This window comes from Adelges cooleyi, unplaced genomic scaffold (assembly GCF_023614345.1).
Source record: "Adelges cooleyi isolate 19-005CV unplaced genomic scaffold, UGA_ACOO_1.1 ACOO_flye_CR_arks_rails_tigmint_CR_PRNA_247, whole genome shotgun sequence".
Classification (NCBI taxonomy): Eukaryota; Metazoa; Arthropoda; class Insecta; order Hemiptera; family Adelgidae; genus Adelges; species Adelges cooleyi.
In genome coordinates this window covers 14,798,073-14,809,606 of record NW_026095912.1, presented here as the reverse complement: position 1 = coordinate 14,809,606, position 11,534 = coordinate 14,798,073, and the positions used below count along the sequence as shown (strand labels likewise).

General features: G+C 38.8%; 1 protein-coding gene across 1 annotated transcript; it reads left to right on the top strand.

Moving 5' to 3' along the window:
- The first annotated feature begins 2,295 nt into the window (after window positions 1-2,295).
- Window positions 2,296-11,532, top strand: LOC126836328 (atrophin-1-like). Its single transcript, XM_050569559.1, has 4 exons — window positions 2,296-3,527; window positions 3,680-3,859; window positions 6,602-8,482; window positions 10,739-11,532. The coding sequence occupies exons 1-4, from the start codon at window positions 3,191-3,193 to the stop codon at window positions 10,798-10,800; spliced, it is 2,460 nt and encodes an 819-aa protein (XP_050425516.1). The 5' UTR covers window positions 2,296-3,190; the 3' UTR covers window positions 10,801-11,532.
- The last annotated feature ends 2 nt before the right edge of the window (window positions 11,533-11,534 follow it).

The window sequence follows — 11,534 nt, the reverse complement described above, 5'->3', positions numbered from 1 at the left end:
TTTTTGCAATTTATAAGCATTATATTGATTATTTCACCATAATATGCAGTTTCTTTTTTAAATTGCGGGACAACTAAAAAAAAAAAAATATGATAGCAAATTATTATTGGACATAATGAATACAGAATTTCCTTAGATTTTGAGTACGTACCTACGCTAAATTCTAAGAAATATTCATATTCATATATTATGTATTGTAATGAAATAAACAGACGGTGTATTAAGTCACACCATTGTCTATTAGACAAATAAATGCATGTAATAAAATTAAAAATTAAAATAGCAAATAGGCACTATTGCAATGTATTTAATTGTTAATAGAGCGACTTTTTCATCGGCTCTATGAATATAAGTCACACGGTAATTTTTCGGTATACTGTTGAACTTCTTGATTTAAAAAAAAAAAAAACAATTATGATAATGGAAACGGAAACAAATTTTATACCGATAACTTAAAATAAGATTTCATACCCAAGCGGTGTAACGGTTAGAATTTTGAAGAAAAAAAAGTCTGCGTGTCTGCATCGTAACATTAACGGTTGATTTTCAATTTTCCGCTAAACTTAAATAATAGATGGCGAGTTGGTTCTGAGCCAATGATATGAATTGAAAACAAATTTAAAATAAATTATAATGATATAAATAAATAAAAACGACACAAAATAGCATAACGAAAGTAGCGCCAAAGAAAGCGCGACCTAGCGGTTTTTTTTATGTATGATATATTTATATATAAGTGTACAAAATGTCTTGAGGCAAGTCTTGTAAGTTTTTAGATCTGGACAATTATTTTATGTAAATTTACTTTATAGTTGTATAAACAACTTATTACTTACTTATTCACGGCCATATTTTATACAATATATAAACTGATAATATATTACATTCATTAAGGTAAACCATGAAAGGTACAAATCCATATTATCTGTATTGATATTTGATATTTTTTGTAAAATGGGTAACCAAATAATATTTGTCCTAATAAATGAAAATAATTATTTCACAACATTTGGCCACAACATAAAATTAACACTACACTATGGTCCAGAGCCAGCGTACTAAAGCATGTTGCATGTTTTTTAAATTTTAGCCGTTACGCTCCAAGTAGTCTGTAACTTTTGTTTCGCACTAAAATTTTCATACTTTTCGAATTAATTGCTTGACAACAACAAGATAAATGTATTTAAAAAAAAAATCTATAAAGTCTACAGACTTGGCAAGCCTTTTACATAGCGTAGCGATCTCCTTTAACCGTATCTCGTACACATTACTCAATAGTAGTAGAGTTCGGACGTTAATGACCGTAAAATTTATTGAAATATGCATTTTAAAACGTGCAATTGTAAGGCTTTATTGGAATTGGCTAACCATTTTAGCCGGCTTGACATAATTTAAACAAGGTTTATTGTTTAAAAAGGTATTTTTACGTATCAGAGTAACGTTGAATTAGTACAATTATTATTTTGGTGATGTTAAAAGAACAACGACGACTAATATTTTTGTAAATTTTGTACAGTGCTTATTTGTATAACTAGAATTTGCGTTTTCAAACTTTCTCACAAATTGTGTAAGCATACAATTTTCTCAAGACCATTTTTATCGGTAAACACCGATAAAAGACAATTATAAAATGGAACATTTTTTTATTAATAGCTATACTTACAATTATTGTGCTACTAAAAATCTAGAAATAACCATTACAGGCTACTAATGCTGAAGGGTTGTCAAATATGCAAATATATATATGCAATTATCGATTCGAAATCTAGTTTTTGTATTGTAATTTTTGAATCTGAGTACGATTATCGTGTACTTGGGTGGGATAAAATATTATGTGATTTCACTGGAAAACAAGTAATAGGTAAGTCACACCTACGAAGTCACACTCAGACATCCGAACTCGACTGCTGTCCTTGGAGTTACAACGAATTAGTGGTATACGATTATTAGATTTACACGTTGGAAAAATAATAAAGTAATTATTATTATTCCTACGTTATCCCTAACGTAGGAGGGTGTAGTGTGATAACGGCCGCCGCCGTCGCCGTTATCGTGGCGTGTGCGTGTGTTTACATTTTGTGTTTACGGCGCGGCCGCCGCGAAATGTACCTCCAACGACCGGGTGCCGTTGCGCGCGGGTGCGCAACGTTGCGCACCGGCCGTGCGCCGAATGCCATAACAATAATAATGTTGTTCACAACGTACACACACACACACACACACACACACACACCGCTGGCCGCCGTCGTGTTGTGATTTTTTTTTTTTTCACCTCTCCGCCGTGCCGTACCGAGCGCCACAGCCGTTTGCCGTGTTCGAGATAGCAATTACATACACACACACACACACACACACATCACGATATTATTGTAATATATAATGTGTAATAATATGATATATTATAATTTATAATAATAATAATAAAAAAATTAAAATATTATATTGTTATTTTATGCCCAAGCATCGCTGCTCAAGAAAATACATAATATCAAAACACTACGACGGCCGCCGACACCAAAGAGAGATAATACGTGCAGTACGCGGTGTAACGACACACGGCGGTAACGAGTGTAACAGAGGATTCTTTTTTTTTTTTTTTCGTTATTATTATTATTATTTATTCGATTCGACGACGACCGACGCGCGCGGTATGACATTTTTAATATTCGTTTTGTGTGTTTTTTCGCCGTCCGGTACGCGACAATCTTAATTATTATTATTCGTCATTTGACAATATTATATTTACTCGTTTTGCCGCTGAACAAACGGTGTGGTGTTTTTTTTTTTTGTTTTTTCATGTGTCACTGATAAGTCCCGAAGTGTCCGTTTTCAGCAGTGCGCAAGGTAACGTTTTTGTTTGTTAGTTGTACACCACCAAACGGACAACAACCCGCAGCCACCGTCGTCCGGTCACCGTCACATGTCTTCACCACCGTCGGCACTTACCGTCGACGGCACCGGCAACAACAACGGTCGTCTGCAGCCGTCAACACCGGGACCGCAGCTGGCCGATACGACGGTTGTCTGCTCGTCGTAGTGAGCCGCCGCCGCCGACGACGCCGTGTTGTCGACATGAACACGAGTGGTGTCCGCGACGAAATCATCGATACCGTTGTTGTGCTCGCGACGACACTGTCGGCAGACCATTACGACCAAACACGACGATACGACTGTGGTGGCCGCCGTTCCGATGGCAGCTGCTGCCGCAGCAGGGGCAACAGCCGCCGCCACTTCGCCGTCCGGCATCGACAATGATGCCGCCGAGGCGCACCGACAACACGAACAGGATCAGAGGCTGCAGCACAACAGCAGCGGAGGTAGCAGTAGCGGCAGCAGCAGCAGCAGCGGCGCCAGCACCGGGGGACCGCCGAGTCCCAAATCGATAACCGGCGGCGGCGGCTGTGCAACGAACGGCGAGGTCGTCGAAGCAAAAGCTTCGGCCGTCACAGACGCTGCACCGCCGAAAACGACCGACACTGCGACGGGAGAAACGCCTACGATCGGTGGCCGCCTCACTTTCTACAAAGGTACAAACGCGAGGTGTACACGATGGGGGATTTATTTTTTTCAATACCACAAACACTTGTTTTCATCGACACACTTTATATATTATAGTTTTACTATCGAGAGTACTCGGTGATTTAATTTAATTTTTTTTTTTTTTTTCTATCCATATCAGATGGTAAATTTATCTTTGAATTGGCCCATCAACGGATGTGCGGCGTCGACGACACGTGTCGTTGGATGCCGGTCAAACAATCAAAAAATCACCAACAGCCGCAGCAGCGTTACAACAGTAGCGGTGCCGGCAATAGGAAATCTTGGCCCGGCATATTCGCCAACAACAGAGAAGGTTCCGGTGAGTTATGGCCAATTTTTTTTTAATAATTATAATTTATTTAAAAATAACCGAAAAAGTCTAATTTAATATTACGTCGGGCTCTGTTTCTTTAAAAAATTATACTTATTAAAAGACATATCAAATGTTGTCGTCATTGTTATCCACTCGACGACATAATCAGTGAAACGCACAGTGGTTTAATGACTACGCACTCAAGTGTAGGTATAATATAGGCTATACGTATTGGTATAAAGTATCGAGTAGAATATCATTACATGGTCTATGACGATTTACAGAGTGAGAAAAAAAACCACTTGCCGTTACATAGTCAGTCGCCTTGTGGTGCTTGTACGTGATATCCAAAAAACGATGTTTGTTTGCTATTGTGTTGATGACTTGTCAATGGAAAAAAATATATAATTATTTCCAAAGATTATTGTGTACCTAAATATACATATATATATAACATTTCTGTATTGTCGTAACATTTTATCTTTGACAAACGATGAATCAACAGTGACATTGTATATACATATATTAATAAGTGTTTTGCGTTAAGGACCTATAAAGTAGTTGTACAATTTCTTTCATTTGAAACAGCTACAAATGCGATGCTTTCGGTAACTGATTTGAATAATATAAATCTTTTCCTCAGGTAGGTGATACAAAAAGCGGCTATATATTTTGTCGCTTTGGGTATAATTAAGTTTTGTTTTTAATGTCGTCAAGACATATTATTACAAATATGTAATGTATAATATTATTGTCTTTCGGTGTTATGAAAATAGGCAAGATAATTGTAATCCTACACAGACGGCGCATGGAAAATATAAAATATATTTTCAACAATACTAAAGTCAAAACCTTTTTTAAAAGTTTTCAATAACGTTTTCGCGTTATTTTTGAAATATTTATTTTACACTGTCTGTTTGGGATAGATTGTTTTGGACTTGCCTATTCATTACACTACTGATTGTACTTAAAATCTAAATACGTTGTTTTTTCAAGTAAAAAAAAAAAATAATTGAATTCAATTTTATTTTGTAGCTATGTAAAATTATATAATTGCCGGTAGATCACCGACAGTGTTGGTTTTTGATATAGCCGACTAATATAAATATATATTTTTATGCATAACTCATTTTTATATAATATATTTATTTTCATTATTTTGTATGTTTGTAACTTATTTTTAGTGTTTTCAATGAGAGTTATTAATATTATTATGTGTGATCTGTCGTGTACGGTAGTGTGTAAATAACAGCAACAAATATTTATCAACGGTAAATATTTGACTCGAATGAAGGCGCATTAATAATAGTTCCGTGTTTTTTTTTTTTGTGCATTTCATTGACTTGAATTTTTCCGATAATAAAATACTATTAGCTTTATTTTATTTTTTGTTTGGCGACCATAGTCCGTGTAAACGTTGTAACGTCTTGGCTGTTTACATGCATAAACTGGTTAGGTTAGGTCAGGTTTGGTTGTTTGTAATGTTTTAATTTGCCATTATTATTACTATTAGATACTTGACACTGTTGTTGTACACTGTGAGAGTGGACTTTTGGCAAATTTTACTTCACAAAGTACATTTATTTATTCGTAGTGTCTTCGGGTCAATGTAAAAGTAACGGTACACCGTCGCCGCATCGTGATGATACATCGCTGATGCTGTATCGAGATTTGTTTAACCAGCCTACTATTTTAGAATGCACTTTTGAAATTACACAACCACGACAACGCTATCATTATAAATGGACTTATTGAAAGGAGCTCTAAAATCAAATAACGATGATTCCATTATTTATTCTCAAAACAAAAGAAATGTACATTCATCATCTTTAATATGATACGGTAGTTGTTGTAGATGTTTTTTTTGTAATTTTATCAAATATTTTGTGGGAGAAGTCGCAAGACTTCCAACTGGAATATCATCCTCCTCGTCCGAGTGTCTTCTCTGATACACCACACACCGACGGGATCGGTTACCTCATTGCTAAATCTAAAACCTTAGAGTTTTAATATAATATAAAGAGATAAACTAACATTTTCTGCTAACTTGTATATGCGATAGTGGAGCGTAGTAAAGAGTATAGATGGACTAAAAACAGTATAAGGACACACAATAGGGAAATGTTAAGCGATTGGTTACTCTCTATATTATGATAAAATCATTTTTTACCCTTTTCAAGCACATTATTGTCATTGCTCACACGATGCTTGTATCGTTATTTGTATTTCTACCGTGTTGCAGATTCGCATCAAAGCTGTAATTTTATTCATTTATCGTATGGCATAAAAAATGTATCACACATAGTTTGTATAATATAAAATTTATATTACAACATGGTTATACGTATCTTTGATAAAGCAAACATTATTTTGGATGTACATTTAGTACATAGTAACGGTACATACGTTACGGTTTAGTACATACTGTGGTAAAGGAGTGTAATAAATAAAACAGTAAGCAGTTAATAATATTATAACAGTGGTCTTTATTAAGATTTATGGTTTAAAGTTCCAAGTGCAATGATTCTACCCATGTGATTATTGCTTCAGGGGACGCTGTGCATATATTATCATCCCATGGTCCTTGGGACTTTCTCGGGAGGCACAGTCACATTGAGTGCTGTCTGTCATTTCCCCCCCCCCCCATTTGAAAAGTATTTCTTGTGTGACCACACCCTCCCCGCCGTGCCCTCCCCTCCCTCTCGCTGTACTGGATTTCTTTGCTAATTTGTTTTTTTTTTTTTCAAGCTTCCGACGATAACGCTTCCAATATGGCTGCCGGCTCGCTGTTCAAAAAGTGCATGTTCAGACCGAAAAGGCAACGGAAAACGAAAACTCCCAGCCGGCAGATCAACTGTCACATGCAGTTCGCGATGAAAGCCAACAAGAGCGTGGCGGCCGAGTTGAACGCAAAGAGACGCCGTCACCCGGGCAAGAGGCGACTGATGATGATGATGATGACGGTCGACCGCGCGGCGATTGGCGACGGCCACGACGACGGCGGCGGCGGCAATAAAAAAGACAGCGGCGGCGACGACGACGCACACGACGATAGACTTGAAGGGGAAGAAAAGACTGCTGCGGCGGCGGCCGCCGCCGCCTCGAAAAAACCGGCCGGCAAAATCGATGGTCGGCGGCACCGCCATAGGAAAAAAGCTCAACCTCTGTACGCCGTGGTGCACGGCCTGTGGGAAACGGTGTTGTCGAAAGAGGCCGCCAACAGACAACAACACCGGGACGCCGAAGAGACGCCCGCGGACGGCCGTTCTCCCACGGCGGTCGGCATGCCGTCGCCCCGCAAACACCGTTTGCTCAGCAACGACACCGACGACTGGACGCCGACCAAGCAGCAGCAGGCGGCGTCGTCTCCGGCCGCCGTCGACTTCAGCCCCAACAGCAACAAGAAGTACTGCCGCCGAAACCTTTCATCGCCGGCCGCCACCGTTGCCGCCGCTCCGCCTCAGCCGCCGCCGTCTTCGTCTTCGGTCAACGGTATCGGCAAAGACGACCACCACCACCACCGTCGGCAGCAGCAGCAGCACAAGACGACGGCCACCAAAACCACCAACAATCATAGTATTAACGCCATACTGGCGCCTACGCCTCCCGTCGCCGCTGTACCACACGTTAGCAACAACAACAAAGACTTACTAGTATTAGCAGCCGACGAGTCGGTCAACAGCGGTAGCGGCAGCAGCTGTACGGCGACCCCGCAGAGCTTGTCGCTGCTACGAAAGCTGTTGAAATCGCCGGGACCCAACACCAACGGCGGCGGCGGCGGCGGAGGATCTAACCGCGCCGCCGTCTCCAGCCCGACGGCCGACAGGCTTTCGCCGCACCACCGGCAGAGGCACAAAGTGTTCTCGCCGCCCATCATCCAATCGCCCAAACGTCAAGCCCCGTCGTCGTCGTCGTACCACCACGAACACCAGCTGCTGCTGAGGCGCTCCTCCAAGGATTCCGCCCCGCCTGCCGGCTCCGACATGAAGGCCGTGCCCATGGACCCGTTGCAGGGCGCCGCGGTGGCCGCGGCCATTTTGATGGACCAACGCCTGCAACATCCCGGCTTCAACCCCGTCGTCACTTCGGGCGGTGGCGGTAGCCTCCACCATCCGGCCATGTTCCATCCGCCGCCGCCGCAGTACCACCATTCGACGCAGCAGCCGACGCCGGCCCACTTGCCCGTGCCGAGCCGCAGTACCAATTGGCCGCCGCCGTCGCCGTACGGCGGCACACTTCCCGGCCACTATCCCGGCATGATGCTGCTGCCGTCGCCCCATCACCATCACCACCCGCACCCCCACCATCATCATTCCCCGTCGTCGCCTTCTTCTTCCGCAATCCAACAGTCCGCGTCGCCGCACTCGCCGCTGATCGTGGCGCCCTATTCGCCGTGTTCGCCGGCGGCCATGTCTTCCCCGTTGTTCAGCAACCCTCCCTCCTCGTCGTATCACCACCACCACCAGCAGCAGCAGCAGCACAGGCATCATACGGTCGTCGGCTCGCCCGGTAGTCTTCTGTTGAATCACCAACAGCAGCAGCAGCAGCAACACCATCGGCGGCACACGGACAGTCCCGGCGGCGTGTTGGCGGCCACCGTAGACGCTACCGGCGCATCGGACGACATAGGTAAGCATATCTCTACCGACACGATGATAATATAATTATGTGTTTTTATGCGATAAACCGTTTAGGCGTGTGACATAATATCATATGAAAAATGGAAAATTTCCACGTCATTCCCGTCAATTTCCATGTCATGGAAAATATTGTCCGGTAGATGGCAACACTTGTTTTATTTTGGCCCTGACATTTTGGTATTAGCAATTTATTTGGCTTGTGTAACACATCGGTTTTGTACTTGTGAGAAAGACTTTTGTTTTGCAAAAATCTGATTGAATTTAAACATTTCAATTGCATCATGTACGCTATTGTGGCTCAAGCCGTTAAAGTATAGGTACATAAGATGTTATAATGTAAAATGTGCGCCTAATTTATCATTATTTTTCCTTTAAGAAATCTTTTAAGTTTGATGGTTACCGTGATTTCGGGTGACTTTGGATAATTTTTAACAGAAATTTGACAATAAAGAATTTTCACTAGAGGAAATGGAAATGGTGTCTTAAAAGTTAAGTCTCGACCTAAATATTTATTTTTTCTCGCTTAAAAAAAAAAAAAAAGATCTCCAATGGCCCAGCAAATGTGCGTGTGACTTTGGACAGACATGTTTTTCAAACGCATTTCCAAAGATAAACCTCATAGGTGCGTGGCTTAGGTTTAACCGTTTTGACCAACCAATTGTTGTTTAAATGTACAGTAAAATATAATACTTACCTTTAACATTATTTTTGTTTTGCTCCGACCGTACGCATTGTGCTTGCTGCACACGACATCAGCTGATCAATAATAACTCTTTATAACGGACATTTTCGATCTGACAGTGTAGCCAACCGAGAAAAACAAAATATCCCCGTTTTGTTCAAGTCACCGGTAGTTACCACCGTCCAACGTTACCTTTATTTTCATTCAATCAATTTCATACAGCGTATTATGACAATATAACACTCGACTGCCTTTGTAGAAACAATGATAATGATTTTAATAATGTTTTTTTGTTTGGAGAAAACGACACACGCCTGTTGTTGTTCGCAACAAAACTACCAATTTTTTTTTTCACTTGCCGTCCTTAATTCGTTTGTGGTTAATGGAACACAATTTTAAAAGAAATTCGGTTTTATCGGTTTGGCGACGGATTATCCAGATTTCCGGATTTGAATTTTTTACATCTAAATAAAATTATTGTTTTATTTTTTATTTAAATTAAATTAAACCAAGATGGTTTGAATTTTAGTGATTGCTCTCTATATTTTTCCACAAATGGGCTTTTTTTTTTTTTTTGCTAACTAAAGCTGTGAAAGTCATAAATATACCGTTGGTGTTTGGGGTTTCTCCATTGTAAACAAATTAATTAAATACAATTTTGACCACCTTTCACTGCATGCATGTAATTTTTTTTGTTTTTAGGAATGATTAATGATAGGAGTATTATAATAAAAATATATTTGCCATTTTTATGCGTTTTCTACTGCAGCAGCACTCTATTGACAAAAAAATCGTTAGTTGAAAATCGATAGTCGAGTTATTTTTCCAACAGATAGCGGCGCGATGTAACAAAATAAATAAATATTAACCATAATACACTTACACGCAGTGAAAGGTCAAGTAGTAGGGGTACTTGGAAATGAAAGGAATTACCATTATTATTGTCGGTTTTTTTTGGTAGAATTATTTTCCCAATTTTAATATGATTTTGTTACCTTCTTCTTACAAATTAATTTCACCTACAAATTACAAAAGTCTTAATTAATAAGACTTACGAAGTTTCTTACAGATTTTCAATCTGTACTTTAGTTTTTATATATGATGCGCTCAGAAGCCACGATTAACTCCACTCTTTTTTTCAATTTGCCAATAACAAATAATGGTCGGATTATACAAAAGTGTATAATTTTCGGTGGCCAACATAAATAACTCCATAGTTGGATTTTCGCCAACTAGAGTGCGCCAAGTACATTTACACACTTACATACATTGTTTCAAAGAACTTTAACCGCCTTATCTTGAAAAAAATTGATCATTTTTATGGAGCTAATCAGTTTGTGGCTTCTGAGCGCCGCCCTCGTTTATTACAAATTCGATTATTATTAATATCAATACAACTTGATTTTTGATATTTATATGTTTACAACACACTTTATTAATTATTATGGTACACACAGCTCTATGTCGACTACTACTACTACTATATTAAGCTGTGTGGTTTTAGTTTGTGTTGGCCCCTCAAGTGGTTAAAAATTTTTATTATTTTTCTCTTAACGTTTTCAGATGTTCCGCTGAATTTGTCCAAGAACAGCTGTTCGACGTCTTCGTCCGCTGCCGGATATTGATTACGACGACGAAAGAATATTATCAACGAACAACAACAATAGCGAGTAGAGACTTGTGTGTGTGTGTGTGTAGTGTTGAGTCGACATGAAATTTATATTTAATAATATTATCGACTGGAATTTTTTTTTTTAAAAAATTTTTTTTATTAAATTTATTATTATAATTTTTTTTTTTTTACCCGTAAGAGAATAATCATTGTGTATTGTTTTTTTTTTTTTTTATTTGTTTTAAACCACGACCGTGCCTTTCGTCGATACATATACGTAGACGTATGTAGTAAGAATATATTTATATTTTTAAATATATATATATAATATATATAAATATATATATTTTTTTTTTATGTCGAGCGTGAATATTATTGTGTTATACTATTGTTGTCGGCGGCGTGTATTTTGTATGTGTAAAAAAAAAAATTAAAAATTATATAATATTGTGTAATGGCGCGATGATAATAATCATAAACATTAGTAATATTAGTTGTAATACATATATATATATATATGATATAATATTTAAAAAAAAAACTGATTAACTAAACGTGTGTATAGTCGACAAATATAATAATATCGTGTACATTATCGTACATATTTATATTTTCCATCGGAACGATTGTGTTGTGTATGTATGTGTGCGTGTCTTGCATATTATACAAAAAAAACGATCCGTGTATAATTAGTACTAGTGTATATTAATATAAAATATATTATAGTGAAGAACAAAAAATAAAAAT